At 51.6% G+C, this 16,765-nt stretch overlaps 1 protein-coding gene across 4 annotated transcripts in view; it reads right to left on the bottom strand.

Annotated features, from left to right (window-relative positions):
- The window catches only part of INSR (insulin receptor), a 128,007-nt gene that overhangs the window by 33,480 nt on the left and 77,762 nt on the right, over positions 1 to 16,765 (bottom strand). For all 4 annotated transcript variants that reach the window (XM_059388899.1, XM_059388898.1, XM_059388901.1 and 1 more), the window contains exons 3-9: positions 15,069 to 15,390; positions 9,983 to 10,131; positions 8,875 to 9,019; positions 7,161 to 7,375; positions 6,101 to 6,227; positions 4,287 to 4,537; positions 2,272 to 2,439 (exon numbers count right to left, since the gene is read on the bottom strand). In XM_059388899.1, the coding sequence (XP_059244882.1) occupies positions 2,272 to 2,439; positions 4,287 to 4,537; positions 6,101 to 6,227; positions 7,161 to 7,375; positions 8,875 to 9,019; positions 9,983 to 10,131; positions 15,069 to 15,390 (1,377 nt within the window). The remainder of the gene's footprint in view (positions 1 to 2,271; positions 2,440 to 4,286; positions 4,538 to 6,100; positions 6,228 to 7,160; positions 7,376 to 8,874; positions 9,020 to 9,982; positions 10,132 to 15,068; positions 15,391 to 16,765) is intronic.

Genomic DNA, 16,765 nt, shown 5'->3' with positions numbered 1-16,765 from the left:
TGGCCCATGGTTCTTCTGTGACTACACAGTAAAAGTATAGGAAATGGGGCACCTCGGACAGTCCCGTCCAGAGAGACAGGGAGGAGACAGTGGGAGCCGGGGCTGGGGCCAGGGGCTGGGGCAGGGGCTGGGGAGTCTGTGCTTCATGGGGACAGAGTCTCCATTTGGGGAGATGGAAAGTTCTGGAGAAGGATGGCGGGGACAGTAATACGTGTGCTTACTGTCACTGAGCCGTGCACTTAAGAATGGTTAAGAGAATCAATTTTATGTTATATATTTCACCACAATTTTTTAAAATGCAGTTGGTAATTTTAAAAATGCAGCTGGATTCTAGGACTGAAATACGTAAGGGAGTCGAACTTCAATGTTCACACACACACACACAAGAAAAAAAACCGAGTGATGGATGTATGAGCTAACTCCCTACCTGGGAGAAATCCCTTTAGGGCATACAGGTGTATCAAAATCATCCCGACAGGCACTTTCAATATCTTACAGTTTTACCTTTCAATATCCTATAATTCAACCATATTTTAATAAAGCCAGGAGCAGAGGGAGGGACGTCCCTGGTGATATTAATGGGAAACCACTATTAGTCATAATTAGTAAGCTTATTTATTTTACGTATTTTGTTCAAATTGTGGTAAAATACACATAACACAAAATTTAACGTCTTCATCCTTTCTAAGTGCATAGCTCAGCGGCACGAAGCACCTTCACACCATCCTGCCGTCATCCCCACCCTCTGTCTCCAGAACTTTCCATCTGGAAAGTACTTCCATGAAGTACGGACTCCCCTCCCCTTCCCCGAGTCCTGGCTGCCACCATCTTCCTGCTGCCTCTGTTCTGAGGACCTCCTACGGGTGGAATAGTACCATATCGGTCCTCAGTTTATTTTTTAATTCCATAAACTCCCTGATCATTACAAATTAAGCCATGTTTAAACAGCCACATTGTAATGACAGAATTAAAGTTGTTACTCTTTTAAAAAAAAAAAAAAAAGGAAAGCACCGAGAGCCTCTGCTGGTGATGGTTCAAGCTGGTGGTTTCGGTTACTCGAATGCGGGGCCAAAAGCTCACAGCTCAGCTGAGGCCTGTGTTTGCTCCTGAGTTATATAAAGCGTCTGAGGAGATAAATCACGTTTGCAAGCCTCAGCTCAGGGGCGGGAGCGGTGGGGGGGGGATGAGGTCACAGGCATACATATAGCACATGATCTTAGAGCTGGGACAGCTCCCAGAGATCTGGCTTCCCGCCCCGTCTCCCGAAAAGGAGGTGGCCAGCGACCGGCTCGGTGACTCGCCCAAAGCCCTACATCGGGTCAGAGGTCTCGCCAAGCGTGGCCTGCAGGCTCGAGGCCTCTGCCGCCGCTCGCCAGCCCTCGCCGAGCCCTTGCCTCCAAGGTCAAGGGCTGAGGAAATCACGAACTCAAAACAATCTAAAGAAAAATAAATACAGACAAACATAACACACACACATATCCACACACACCCAAAAACTAAAACCTAAAGAAAAAAAAAAAAATGACATCTGTTTCTTTGGTTTGATGGTTGGTTTGATTTTTTTTAATCCAGCTTTAAAAGTTTAAACTAATTTATACAAACTAGTCTGAGGCTCAGAAAATTTTCTATTTTCCTGCAAATGGATGAAGCCTATGAAGCCCTCATGTGGGGGGGGGGGGGGGGGGGGAGTAGGTCATCACTGGTATCACTGGTATAAATTGTTCACGGAAAGCACAGAAGGGAACACATGACCAGTCCTTGCTACCTAATCCTTAACACATTAAGGGTCTAAATGCGGGGCCTAAAACTCTTCCCTGACTTTTGTCATTAACCCCTCGACTCCGAGCTTAGCCCCCAAATCCAGGCACTTTCATAAATTCTGGAGAGGAAAGGGCTTTCTGATCAGGTCAGACACACTTCCTCACTCCTGTTACACTCTCTGGCTCCCACCTCAGGGCACGACCCCCCCAAATCCAGGGGGTCGACAGAGCTGCATCCCCACAGCGGGAAAGGGGGAGGGGAAGAAAATTTCAGAAGGAGATGGCACCAAGACATGGGAACTATCTGGTTTTGACACAAGTCAAAGTGAGACGAGGGGTGATGTTTAGAAATGTGTCTGCATGTTTTCGTAGAGGAAGCAATGGCGTGTGTGAGTCCATGCCCCCAAACGTAGACTGGGAAGCCTCCCTGGGCCCGGGCGGGGACGGGGATGCTTGCCCAGAAGCAGCATCATCTGCTCCCACAAACTCCGCCCCCACCCCCGGCACTTACCTTTGAGGCAATAGTCCAGCTCGTACAGCTCACTGTCTTCCGCCTGCCTCTCCCAGAAAACCAGGTAGTGTGTGATGTTGCCGTTGGGGTCCGAGGGAGGTTTCCACTTGAGGATAATCTGGGACGAGGAATTCGAAACGGAGATTGGATCCAGGGGGACGGAAGGGTCTGCAAAGAGAAAGGGGAAGCAGGTGCACCAGTGAGCAGGAGGGTGACTGGCCGTCGGGCGGGCGTAGGAAGGCGTAGGAAAGGTCAGAGGAATCATGGGGATGTTCGCTGCGGTGTTCTTTAACGGCAGAGAACCCTGGAGACACATGGAAAGCTCACGGGGCAAGTGCACAGGGTACCAGATGACAGTCCATTCATGCCGCAGACTACAGACCCCTTCACTTATTCACTGATGCGACACGCCATCTAGGAAGGCTCCAAGTGCGTGCCAAGCTGTCTCTGTTCCAGGCACTGGAAAGACGTTGGGGAAAGGGAGGGTAGTGGGAAGAGAGAAACACACTCACATTCTCCAGGTAACATCCGCCCCCAATGGAATCCAGTCGTGGAGCAACTTTCAGCACTGGGACACCCCTATTGCTGAGACGGTACCTCCACCTAACACCCCCCAGAATGCACCACCTTTCAGGCTCCACAAAACCCAGCCCTTGAGAACGCAGGTGTCCGAGGGTGCAGGTGAGGCTCTCAAGGCAGAGAGCACTGTGGGTTCAAAGATCCGGAAGTCAGAAGCTTCCAGAAACTGTGGAGTCCTTTGGTATTGCTGGAGGATACAAGAAAGGGGGGGCACCCCCTAAAAAAGCTGGGGCTGGCTCATAATACCTGGACTGTATCCCATGGGACAGGGTTTCTCCCTCAGTACCAAGGACATCTGGGGCCAGGTGATTCCTTGTGGTGGGATCTGCCCTGTGCACGGCGGGGTGCCAAGCAGCATCCAACGCTGGTAACCCCACAACCACATCACGACAACCAAAACTGTCTCCAGACGTCACCAAGTGGCCGCAGCGCGGGGGGCAGAATCACCCCAGGGTTGAGGACCTCCACGACAGGAGAAGGACTTGGGCTTCATGAAAATACAAATACCACTAAACTGCTATGAAATACCCCTGCCCCCTCCAAAAAAAAGGGGGGGCACAGAGATGACATAAAAATAGCAAGACACAATTGTCGAAGCTGGGAGACAGTCCGTGGGGCTCCTTTTCCTCCTACTTTTGTAGATATTTAAAAATTCTCCTTGGGTGCCCGGGTGGCTCAGTTGGTTAAGCAGCTGTCTTTAGCTCAGGTCATGATCCCAGCGTCCTGGGATCGAGTCCCACATCGGGCTCCCAGCTCCGTGGGGAGCCTGCTTCTCCCTCTGACCTTCTCCCCTCTCATGTTCTCTCTCACTGTCTCTCCCTCAGATAAATAAATAAAATCTTAAAAAAAAATTTTTTTTCCAGAATGGGGGCGCCTGGGTGGCTCAGTGGGTTGAGCCTCTGCTTTCGACTCAGGTCGTGGGTCTTGGGGTCCTGGGATTGAGCCCCACATCGGGCTCTCTGCTCAGCAGGGAGCCTGCCTCCCCCTCTCTCTCTGCCTGCCTCTCTGCCTACTTGTGATCTCTGTCTGTCAAATAAAATAATTAAAATCCTTAAAATAAAAAAAAAATTTCCAGAATGGGAAGGAATATGCACATAGGCTACTGCCTTGTCTTTTGAAATTCTAAGCCTCGGCACCCGGCTCTTTTAGAAGCCAATAAGCACATCACAGAGCCCTTCCTACAACATCACTGCGTCAACGTGTTCAAGGCAAGATGTCCAGTTTGTGTAAGAAACACTTACTAGGGGCGCCTGGGTGGCTCAGTGGGTTAAGCCTCTGCTTTCAGCCCAAGTCATGATCCCAGGGTCCTGGAATCGAGCCCCTCATCAGGCTCTCTGCTCAGCGGGGAGCCTGCTCCCCACCCCCCGCCTGCCTCTCTGTCTGCTTGTGATCTGTCAAATAAATAAATAAAATCTTAAAAAAAAAGAAACACTTACTAGTGGCATCCGTCTGCACATAGATGATGTCACTCTTGGCCCCGTACGTGCGGCGTTCATCAGAAAAGGTAACCAAGGTCTTGACAAAAATGGCGTACTGGGTCCAGGGCTTGAGACCCCGCATCAGCCACCCTGGGTGGTTCTGCGACTTGGGGTCATTGGACCGCAGAGGGGGGTCAATGTCCACCACGGTCCAGCTGTTGGAGCCACATGCGTCCTGCCCGTCGAACTCGGTCACATTCTGGTAAGGGCTTTCAAGACAAAGCAGAAGGCGGTTATCATTCCATGACTCCCGTTCTGAGGATAGAGACACGCAACAGAGAAGGTGACGTCCTACAGGGCTGCCTCCTGTTCACCAACAATCTTATGCCACAGAGAAAAATGACACGGACCCCAAAGAGAAGGGACCCCAGCTCAATTTTCCAATTATATCAAGAGTGATGATGTTGATACCAACTATCTCACTACTCATCGGTAAGACTACAGGAGAGGGGCGCCTGGGTGGCTCCGTTGGCTAAGCATCAGACCCTTGATTTTGGCTCAAGTCATGATCTCAGGGTTGTGAGACTGAGCCCCGCATCAGGCTCCATACTCAGCATGGAGCCTGCGGGAGATTTTCTCTCCCTTTCCCTCTGCCCCTCCCCCCACTCTGCACACAGGCGTACTCTCTCTCAAATGAAGAAATAACATTCGGAGAAAAAAAAAAAAATCCGTGAGAGACTGAGTGCTACTTTTCAGCACACAGTCTCAGCAAAATAAACCTTCAAAGATGGTGCAATTACTCATAAGAATACCATCACAACTTCCAGCATCTCCCTCTAAAAGTTCAGCACAGTCAGGGGACCCTGGATGGCTTCGTCAGTGGAGTACCCAACTCCTGATCTCAGGGTTATAAATTCAAGCCCCATGTTGGGTATACAGATTACTTAAAAACAAAATTTTTTTTTTTTAAATTTTTTCAGCATAGTTGTATACAGCAGACCCTTGAACAACGTGGGCCGAATGGCGTGGGTCCACTCGTGCGTGGATGGATTTTTTACAGTCCGGGACCATAACTGCATTTTCCCTCCTTGTGACTTTCTTAATAGCATTTTCTTTTCTCTAGCAGACTTTCTTGTAAGAACACAGTCTGTAATACATATAACAGCCAAAATCCACATCAGTCAATAGTTTGTGTTATCAATAAGGCTTCCAGGAAACAGCAGGCTATTAGCAACTAAGTTTGGGGGAGGGATAAAAATTGTGTGTGGATTTTTGGCTGGGTAGGGGAGTCAGTGCCCCTAGCTTTGGCATTATTCGAGGGCCAACTGTACTCAGAATGACTGGGTGTTGTTTAATGGGGACAGTTTTCGTTTGGGAAGAGAAGATTCTAGAGACGGACGCTGGAGACAAGTGCACAACACTGTGAATGTGCTTAACGAGCTGTACAGAGAAACTGAGTCCAAGGGGCCAATTTTATGTCACGTAGGTGTTGCCACAATTCTTTAAATGTTGGGGAAAAAAAATACAAAATTGATATGCAAATAAATCTTTAAAAACCCACTAAGCAGACTGAGCGAATTCCGTTAAGGATGTCCTGGCAAGATGTACGGATGATGAGGCACAGTGGGATGTTGCTGTAGGAAACTTGGCATAAGAAACCGGTTTGTTTTAATTTCTGGTTTTGACAAACGGGGATTTTACTAACTTCCCAGGCCATCGGCTTGTGAGATGGTAAAAAGGGACCGATGACAGCCATCCCCAAGGAAGAGAGAGGCAGCGGAGTCTCCAAGGGGACCCTCCGAACCCGCACACCTCTTTTATCTCCTACTTACGCCTCTTTGTAGAAAAGCATGAACCCCAAAAGGTCTCGGAAGTCAGGGGGCCAGTATGGCTCCCATTTTAGCAAGATCTTGTCGTACGATGTCCGAATGTAAGAGAATTTAAGGAGTTCGTTCTCACCTAAGAAAGTTTAAAAACAGTAACGGTATCAGCACTAAAAACGTCCTTCAGCCCAGCCCGGAACAGGTGATCCTGCATCTCCAAGCGCGCCCACGGGAAGGGGGAGGTCAGTCTGCTGCCTCCCAGGTGGGCCTCACTCCCACACGCCTCCTCCTGGGGCTCGGAGGCCAGAGCCGGTCTCGCAAGCTGGCCCCTACTATGAGCCCGTGACCCGGCCAGAGGCTCAACAGTACGTAACAGCGGTCAGCACCCACCCAGAAGGACGCCGCGCCAGTAATCACTGGGAGAAGTCATTTTTAAGAGAAACGTCTGTCCCGGCACAATGCTGGCATCCAGGTGGGCTTCGGGGCCTTACGTGTCGGAAGACGTTCAATCCCGGTGCAAATGGAACATGTGCTGAGGGAGCTCAGAGAAACGAGCCCGATCACGGAGAGACCATGCCTTACACAGAGCGGCAGGCCAGCAAGCAAGCATCCCTTAAGCTCCACCCCAGCCTGCTCTCCCTCCCTCCCGAGTTCCCACACTCCGCTGCAATGACCCGAGTCCCTTGGTGCCTCAAGGCTCAGATGTCCCTTCCAGAGAGAACCTGTCAGGGCAGTGTCGTCAGCGGGCAGCCTCTGGCTCTATTAGCAGCTACGGGACCTGCTAGAGCACTGGAGCCAAGGCCATCTATATGGAGGAACTGAATCATTCATTCATTCATTCATTCAATGCCAATGGAGTTATCTTCCAGAATCAGGCACTGTTATCTCTCTAATCACTAAGATAAGATACACCTGTCCTCGGTATTTCAGAAGCAGAACCCTATGACTCAGACTTGTTCCAGCTCACTGAGAGGCAACGACACCCCCCACCCGGGGGCCAGTCCTCGAGGAGGAAGGCGGACACCTTATCTGGTCCACCGGCTGGAAGGACCAGGACATCACCACTTACAAGACGCCTGGTCCCCGTTGGTCTTCAGGGCAATGTCGTTCCTCTCCTGGCGCCCCTTGGTTCCCGAAACTTCCTCCATCTTGTGAATTTCTGACAAGCAGAGTTTGGGATTATAGTGGAAGAAGAGTTTCCCCTGAGTGATGGTGAGGTTGTGTTTGCTCCAATCCCAAAGCTGCCTTAGGTTCTGGTTGTCCAAGGCGTAGAAAGAGTAGTTCCTACAGAAACATACACAAGCCTAGTCATTCACGGGCTTGTAACCTCCAACGCCAAGATAGCGGGGCCGCGGCTGGAGCTGTGACCCTGAGCAGCCCAGAAATGGACAGAACCTGGGTCCTTGCTGGACAGCCCTCCTCAGACCTGTCACTCGTGAGTCTGTCCCCATCTGCAGGAAACACAGCTAGTCTGGCTTTCTGTTGTCTTACTGACCTAAACAGAGTCAGTAGACCTCGAGGGAAGGGGATCTGGGAAATGAAGATGGACAATTAGGGCCAGGAGAGGAGTTCCATTTTGTACCTGTGGCATCTGAGGCTTCTGGGGGTTGCCGGGCTAGAGAGAGGCTCGAGGGTAAGCCAGAGCCGGACTCTTAGCACACGTAGGAGGAGACCGCTAGAGAGACAGCCAAGGCTGGGAGCCCCCCGCGGCAAGTCTCAAAGGCAGGTGGAGTGAAGGGGCCTGGGAGGGGGAGGGGGAGGCAGGGAGAGTATCTCCAAAAAGGAGACTCCCACGGGCCAGAGATGAGAATTCCAGCAAGGAAGAGTCAATGACAAAGGAGACCAAGAGGTGTCGCTCCTCTCCTGGCCTCACTGAGGAGGTGGAGGGCACAGAGCTGGAGCTGGACCCCCTGAGATCTCCCAAGAGTGCCTGTATCTACCTCCTTGGCTAGGTCTCTCGACACGTCCCAGCACATTCCTTCCTCTCAAGGCTTCTCCAGGCACTGTCCCCTAACAGATTCTCCGGGGGCTTTAAAACCCCTAAGTTCTGTCACGGTAAGTACATGTAATGATACTGTATCACATATTTAAAAGCTGCTAAGAAAGTAAATGTTAGAAGTCGGCTGGGCGTCTGCCTTTGGCTCAGGTCATGTTCTCAGGGTCCTGGGATCGAGTCCTACATTGGGCTCCCTGCTCAGTGGGGAACCTGCTTCTCCCTCTCTGTCCGCCACTCCCCTTGCTGGTGCTCTCTGTCCAATAAATGAATTAAATCTTTTTTAAAAAATAAGATTTACGCTCTTAGCAACGTGCAAATGTAGAATACAGTATTGTTAACAATGGTCACGATAAGTACATTAATTATACCCCAGGACTTGCTTATTTTTATGACTGGAAGTCCGACCCCTCGGACCCCCGGGGAAGGTCTCCTCCTGCTCCCTACCCCTGCTTCTGGCAACACCAATCGACTCTCTGTGTCTCCAAGCTTGCTTTTGTGGTTTTGTTTTTAGATTCCTCATGCAACTGAGATCCTACAGCATTTGTCTTTCTCTGACTTATTTCACTCAGCGTAACATCCTCAAGGTCCATACACGTTGCTGCAAATGGCAGGATTTCCTTCCTTTTTATAGCTGAGTGATATTCCACTGCATGTACGGGCCCCATCTTTATCCATCTGTCTGTCCACGACACAGGTGTTTCCGTGTTTTGGCAGAAACCCCTCCTTCACTTTAACTTATGAACCTCCTCGCAAGCACCCGGACCGCACACAGAACCAGGCCACATACCCGATTTCCAAGGTCTCTCCTCGAATCAGCCGTAACTTCCGGAAAAAGGAAAGTGACACAAGAGCGTAGGATCTCCGGATTTTCAGATACCCAGAAATTTCCTCAATGAGTCCGAGGTTGGCCTCCAGCTCAGCTGCCAGGTTGTCTAAGGAAAGGGGAGAAGACCCCGTGAGCTTCTACAGAAGTATTTTAATCTTCCCATAATCACTCATAGGGAAGAGTCAGCCTAGAGGTTGCAAGTGACTTCAACACGCCCTGCTCAAAATGTATCAAACTTAGAATACTAATCAAAGCCTTTACCGCAGGGTCTGCAAGTCTCTATATAAGTGACCAGCGCATTTTTTCCTCATCCTTTACCTTGTATGCCCTTAAACAAGCTAGGCATCCTTCTGCCTCAGGACCTTTGCACTGGCTTCCTCCTTTGTCCAGAGTATCATTCTCTCATAGATCTGCTTGGTTTGCTTCATCTCCAGCTCAAGGCATCCCACTTCAGAGCAGAAACCCCCTCAAAAACAGCAGACCCCTTTATTCTCGATCTCAGAGGCTGGCAAACGACAGGAAGCCCAGTGGCCGAAATTCCAGTCCGTTTTGTAAATAACAATAACGTTTAACTGGAAAAGAGCCACGCCCCTTCGTTCTCAAGTTCTACAGTGGCAGAGACCACCTGCCCCCCCCCCCATTTCCCTGCCTCACTTCCCTCCATGGTGGGGACCACCCCAAGTTTACGTCATACACTGATGTGTTGATTTGTAGGACCCATCGTGGGGGGCTTGGCTTTGCTTTGTTCCCTGGGAGTCTGCATTCAATAAATGCTTGCTGAAAATATAAACAAAAGGATGCTTTTTTTTGCCTGCAACCACATTTCTGGAAACACAGCCCACAGACCTGCCACAGGGCACGTGGCCTACTCATTACAAATGCAAATTCCCAAGTCAGAATGCCAATTCCCAACTTGGAAAACTAGAATCTCCGGGTGGGCGGGGCCAGGACTGAGCCACCAATTTGAATTTCGGGTCTGGAAGCCAACTCCTCAAACTCCTCCCCCGTTGTGCAGCTGGGAAGGTAGGTCCTCACCCCCGGGGCAGCCCCCCGCCCCCAGAGCACTCACTGCCCCCTCGGATGTTGATGATGAGGCTTCCGTTGACCACCGTGCAGCCTCGAAGCTCCTGGGCAGATGTCACCGAGTCAATGGTCTTCTCGCCTTCCAGGATGTGGCAGACCTTGGGACAGGGGCCCAGGCATGGAGTGCACATCAGGCTGAGGACAGAGTAGAGAGAGGGGGTCAGGGCACCCAGGACCCCACATGCCAGGACTGCACCGGGCCCAAGGGACAGGACTTACGCTGTTACCCTAAGGCTGGGCATTTCAACCACAGCATTGCTGACATGCGGGGCAGGAGAAATTCTTTGTGGTGAGTGTGTCCTGGCGCTGGAAGGTCGTGAGGAGCCCCCCTGGGCCTCCCCCACTCCATGCCAGCCAAAAATGTCTCCAAACGTCGTCCCCGCTGCCGACAGTGGGACAAATCACCCCCAGTAAGAACCACCGCATAAAGGGGCAGGTGTGTACCATCCTCCATGCCTGCAAGTCCTACAGCTTTACCACGAAGGCAGGGGACTCACACTTCTCCCCTAAAACAACGAGGGTCCCACATACCCCAAAGTAATGGGATTCACTCTGCACCCCCAGGAGGATCCTGTTCTACCCCGAAGAGGCAGGACTCATGCCATCACACCGAAGGGATGAGACTTGGGTGTTATCACGTGATGGGAACTGTTCCAAGCTGATGGGCCTTTCGGAGGATTTCCACTGCCCCGTACCATGGTGGGGCTGCCCCCACAGGGCAGAACTGCGGCCGCTGCTCCCAAGGAGACCAGGTGCTTACTGTTGCATGGGGTACGATGTGCCCACACCTGTAACACAGCCTGGCACAGGACAGTGTCTGGCGGGCGCAGCCTCTGGCTCTGCTGACCATAGCCAGTGGTCCTTGAAGGGGGTGGGTTCTTGGCTAGCACAGCACTCCAAGGTCCAGGCAAGACTACAGGATCCAGGCCAGGCTGGACACCACCTTCCACCCATCCCCAGGGATTCAGAGGTGGTGGGCACGCACCCAAGTCAGTCCAGAGAGGGTTTTATCAAACTTCCCAGGGGGAGAAACCGTCTAAACCACGTGGCACGTACAGAACAAGAATCACCAGTCCTTGCTCTGATGATCACTTTTCACTAGCGGTATCACTGCTGCTACTGTTGTCAGTCACACACCCCTGGCATATCCGATTCTTCAGAATGACCTTGGTGACAGCAGTCCTAGGTCCTGGCACAGAGCTTCAAAGGCCCTTGGCATTCCCTGAGAGGTGGGAGCCCCTTTGTTATACTACCGAGGGGACAGCGTGGGGTTGGGGGGGGTCCCTGTGTAGCTGCAGGATGGGGTCCGGTCACCCAGAAGACCAAAGGTAGGATCCGATTTGTGGGTTTTTCAGCCACTGAAAACGAGCGTTCAATCACATGGTCAAGAAGTCCCCAGGTCACAGCTCTGTAATGAGAGCCCAGAGGAAATTCTGGACACTGGCTCTGTGAAGTTTCCACGGGGCAGAGCTGGGCATCTCCGCGGTAATTAAGGATGAAGCTGTACTTGGGAATGTGTGCAGGGTCAGTGCCTGACACTGACCAGCTCTGATTCTCAACGTCCCGCTGGAATCAACGTTCCGTCAGCAGGAAGACCCGGCCCTGAGCCACACGCCAGATATGGAACTCGGCTGCCCCGCCCCCGAAGCCCCCTCTTTGAGAAAGCTCTGGGGGCCTAGATGGTTGACTGCCCGAGGGACCCCACGTCTCCCTCCCACTCCAATTCCTCTTCTTATGCTTTAAATTCACCAGGAAAGGGCGAACCCACAAAACCGTGGACACCCGCCCTCGGGTCCTAGCAAAGGCAGAGCTGCAGGTTCTCTCTCTCTCTCTCTCTCCTTCCCCGTGACCTCGCTGTGTGGCCCCCGAGGCTCTGTGTGCCCTCTGGTGAGGACTCATGAGTCATCGCCCTCATTTCTCTAAGTTCCCAGATAGTCTTTGCTGAAGTGCGTCAAGTGATCATAGGAAGAACCACAAGGGCCGGCCCAGCGATAAACAGGGGCCCTGACGGGGAAACGTCTGGAGCTCTCCATGAGCAACGTGTACCTCCTGGCCGACCCCTGCCCGCGTCCCTAACCAAGGGTGCTACCATCAACGGGCTCGGGACTGACAGAATGGTATGGGATTTTTTTTTTTTAAAGTACTGTGACCTGTTCTAGCAAATTACTGAACCTGAAAAGGATATGTGAGAACCCCTACATGTATAGTCAGCCGAGGAGAAGCGTGGGTGGCCCAGGTACTCCGAAGCATGCTGGCATCTGGAGCGAGCACTGGACTGTGGAGGGCACAGCCCGATGCTCACTCTGGGTGGCTGGGGTCCGAACTGCCCCCCAGACACCCGGCTTACATTAGAACAGCTGGCGCGGAAATGGAACAGGGACCCAATGTTTGGGTTCTTTTGTTGATTCTGCAAATAACTCCCAGAGCACCTGTAAGGTGACAGGTGATACTCTAGGCCAGGGATCGGCCAACGATGGCCCTGCAGGCCAGATCTGGCCAGCCACCTGTCTTTGTAAATAGCATTACGCAGGAGCCCGGCCGCGCCCACTGGTTGACGTATCATCTATGGTTCTCTTGCCCTATAGGGGCTGAGCTGCATAGCTGCAACAGAGGCCATATGGCCCTCCGAGCTGAAAATATTTACTATCTGGCCCTTTGCCAGCGCCCATCCTAAGCCGCAGGCATATATGAGTGAAGGAAACAGGCGATCTACTTTCCCCGTGGGAGATGACAAGGCCACAAGTTGTCTGCAGCCCATCCCAACAAGAAGTGCGGGTACTCCCCATTCAGAGAATCTGGGCTTGCCCACGTGACTTGCTTTGGCCAATGGGACGTTAACAAATTTAAAGCAGAGGGGAAAAGTACGTGCACACTGGGGCAGGCCCTCGGGCTGGCTGCTGGGCTAAGAAACCACACGGGGAGAGGCCTCGGCCGCCCAGTCGAGATAGGAGAGGCTCGGTGCAGCGCAGGCTGGACAAACCACCGGTCAACCCCGGAAATCATTACAAATCAGAAATGAGTGTTGTCTCGAGTCACTAAGTGTTGGGAGGTCTGTTACACAGACAGAGCTCACCGATACACTGTGAAACCTACAGTCAGGCGGCGAAGGCACTTAAGACAGCAATTAGCAGTAAATGCTGGGAAAAGAGTGAAAACTGTGCGATGTGCCAAGGAGTGGCTGCACGTTCATTCAGACGGGGCAGTCAAATATAGGGAACGGGCTTTTCAGCTGGGAGCTGTATGGCAGGCGAAGATCATTCGGTGGTCAGGGGTGGGGGGGGGTGAGGGATGCCCCACCCCCACCACACTCTAACATTCATCCCACAGAGCAAGCCCTCCTCATTCCAGGAAAGAGCACCCCGGTGCGCCCACCAGGAACCTAAGTCACCCCAGATAGTGAAGCTTTCTAACGAAATCACATGGCTTCCCAGACCTCTGTTCCAAAACCATCAGAAACCATTTCCCAGATAAACCTATCTGGTTCTATTTGGTATCAAACCACATTAGAAAATGAGAGCACTAAAGTCTTTCAGCAAATAAAAGCTCTGGAAGAAAAGCTTTGGAAGGAAAAGCTAGTGTTTGTTTTGGGGGGTTTTGGGGGTTTTTTTTTGGTTGGTTTTTTTTTGTTTTTTTTGTTTTGTTTTTTTAACCAACAAAGTGAAATATTGCTATGGCAAGTTCTAACTGGCATTCCTCACTTTGCCTTTCTTCCCTCAGTAAAGGTCCCAGACATCACAGGACGGGCTGCCCGCTTCCCGGGGTTTGGGTTCGGGGGGCTGCTGTCCCATCAAGCAAGCACATCAAAGAAATCTCCTCTCCATCTCAGGTCTCAGTTACGGTCAAGGGGGAAAAAAATACTTTTTATTTAAAGCCAGTGTCTTTTAAACAAACATCTCGCCGGAAGACGTTAATATCCATGTTTTATTTCAAACATGGAGAAAAAACAAAAAACAGAAATGAATCAAAAGGAATATGGTCATTTTCCCAACCTGACTGATAAAACTAGCCAGGAAAAGGAAAAAAAAAAAAAGGCTCTGTCTGGCATGCAAAGGTGATTTATAGAAGCCTATTTTTGGTCAACAAAGCCACTTGATAGGTTTTATCAAAAACAAGTAAAACAAAACATGTTGTACTTGCAGGTTTCACAAACACTCAGAGAGAGGCTCATAGGAACCGAAATAAAGATTGTTTTCCTTCCCACCCACTCTACCCGGGGAAATAAAATTTCCCACCAGAACACGTTCGCTTGGCTAATTCTCAAGTCCGCAGAGGAAGATTTTTTTACGTAAGCAGATCAGCTCAAGGCCCCTTGACGTGCGTCTGTTTCTGATTTGTTTTTTTTGTTGTTGTTGTTGTTTCGTGGGGTGGGTTGCTTTTTTTTTTTTTCCCCAAACCCTCAACACAAAAACCAGGAAACAGATTTTTTCAAACTTGGTTACAGCCCTGAGACATCGAAATAGCTCATCTAAAAAGCTTAACAAAGTGAACAAAAAGCCTGTGATGTGTGTAGGAAATCTGACTCACACAGTATTCCTCACCCGAACACTAGGGAATGGCTGGACGGTGCTGTCCTTCAAAAGTGCACCAAAGTCCTGGGAAGAGTCTGGAACACTCCGGAATCTCTTCCTCCCTGTGCTCCAGGCTAATCTCCCCATACTAAGTGGCTCCAGCAGGCAGAAAACCTAAAAAACTCAGCTCTGCCCTCAGCTGTAACTTAGCTGGGCAAAGTCCTGTACATGCAAAGGAGGGCGGGGACCAAGAACTCCTGCCTTTCTGTCTTCTGCTCCCCCAAGCTAAGCACAGAAAAAACTTTAAAAAATGGTGCAGGAAAAAAAAAAAAAATGGTGCAGAAGATGGGAAAATACTCACTCTCTCGTCGACTCCCTGTTCCAAAGGCCAGGACCAAACCAGGAGGCAGAGACGGCCTCCGACAGACCCAAGCAGATCACTACTCGGCAGCCGCCTCCTCGCTCGATGCCAGTTAGCTCTAGTTTTTCACACAGTTTTAGCAGATGCCGCCCGCCCCCTCCGTGCCTCCCCCCACCCTCCCAGAAGCTGCACCCCGGACTCACTTGCTGGAATTCATCGTGTAACCAGAGGGGCACTCGGGGATGCACTTGTTGTTGTGAATGACGTACTGGTGGCAGCCCTGCCTCCGGGAGTTCTTGCATTTGTTGTGCAGGTCCTGGCAAAAGCTGAAGTTCACGCAGCGCCAGTCCTGGAAGTGATAGTACGGGGGCGGGCAGGTCTCCACGCACCTGCCGTCCAGGTAGAAGTTGCGACAGGCCACGCACTTGGTGGGGTCGTCGGGCTCGGAGCAATTGCCTAAGCACTCGCTGTGGCAGCAGAGGCCCTCCGAGGTGCAGCCGTGCGACTTGCAGATGGTGGGACAGACTGGAGGGAGAGAGGAGACAGCCAGTCAGCGATGGCCGGCAAAAGAAAACCAGCAACGGTCTCCCTTCTACCGTACTCGCTCCACGCCAGGCGTGACTGTTAACCCAAGTCAGCCCCACTACCCCCTGCCAGCGGTGTGCTCGCAACTGTGTAAGACCACTCTGGGGAGGCAGGCAGACAGTCTCTGACTCACGGCTCCTGCACATCGCCGTGGTGTAAACACCCCCTCCTCGGGCCATCCAAAGCTACCAACAAAATGCTGCTCAACGGGGAGCTGATGAGAGACAGGGAGCAGCCCAGCCTTCAGCAGCCTCTCCACCAGATGGCTACAATAGTAGCAAATAACCCAAGAGCCTAATCGAAAAACGTACGAGGCGATCAGAAGCGGTGAGTTCTGAGTATTTATTGCTTTTGTTTTTAAGGTGATTTGTTCACGGTAAGTCTGTATCATGTACATTTCATAACGCTTCTTTAATAGCTGGTTGACAAATGCCCTGAAAACCCGACAGTCAGGTCTCGCAAGCTTGTTCTAGCGGGCTTCTGCGGTATCCATGTACACAGATAGTGTTAGGGCCACTGCCTCCGCGTTACAGATGGGGAAACCATGGTATGAGAAGGTGAAGCAAGTTACCCTAACGTCATTTGTCACTTCAACAGACATCTGATTGCCCCGATCTTGGCTTCAGCCAAGGAACAAGGAACAAGGTGGCCACAGCCCCTCCTTCCGGAACACAGGGTCCAATGGAGGAGGCAGGTTCATTACTTAAACTGGCGCAATCATATAAGCCACACGGCACGGGGCTGGAAGTGAGGGGAGGGGACGTGTCTGGTGCAACCTGAAGGAGATAACGAACAGGAAAAAAACAGAAGGTCCCGCCGATGGGGACACCAGAGGCTTCCCTTTGATCTCGTGGCTAGGGGAGTTTCTGGTCCCCCGCAATGAACTGTCCACCAAATGCTGGACTCTGCCCCGAGTTCCGGCAACAGCTTGTGACCCATCCCCTTTTTCCCCACGTCTCACTACTCATCCCTTCCTGATCACCCCTTGATTTCGGTCCCTCAGCATCAGGCCTCCCTGTCCAGGCTGTCAGCAAATCTGTCCATGGACAAATGGCTTCCCTGAGGCCGGACACACCTTGGCCGTGGCACTGCCCGTTCTGGGAGTTTCTTCTCTCATGCACTCTGCATGGCTGAAACCACGGCTTGAAACATAGCCCGGAAGCTGGGGGTGCTACTGACCCCAAGCCCTCAGGCGCTTTGCTGCACCAACTTTGTGCCCCCAAAACTGGCTCTAGGAAACAGAAGGGGCGCCTGGAGCCACATTCACACAGGAGCAGCGCTGCCTGATGGACTTGCTCCGAGGACAGGACCGTTC

The sequence above is a fragment of the Mustela nigripes genome, chromosome 2 (genome assembly GCF_022355385.1).
Source record: "Mustela nigripes isolate SB6536 chromosome 2, MUSNIG.SB6536, whole genome shotgun sequence".
Classification (NCBI taxonomy): domain Eukaryota; kingdom Metazoa; phylum Chordata; class Mammalia; order Carnivora; family Mustelidae; genus Mustela; species Mustela nigripes.
The sequence above is the reverse complement of the archived record's forward strand: the minus strand, read 5'-3'. Positions and strand labels throughout refer to the sequence as shown.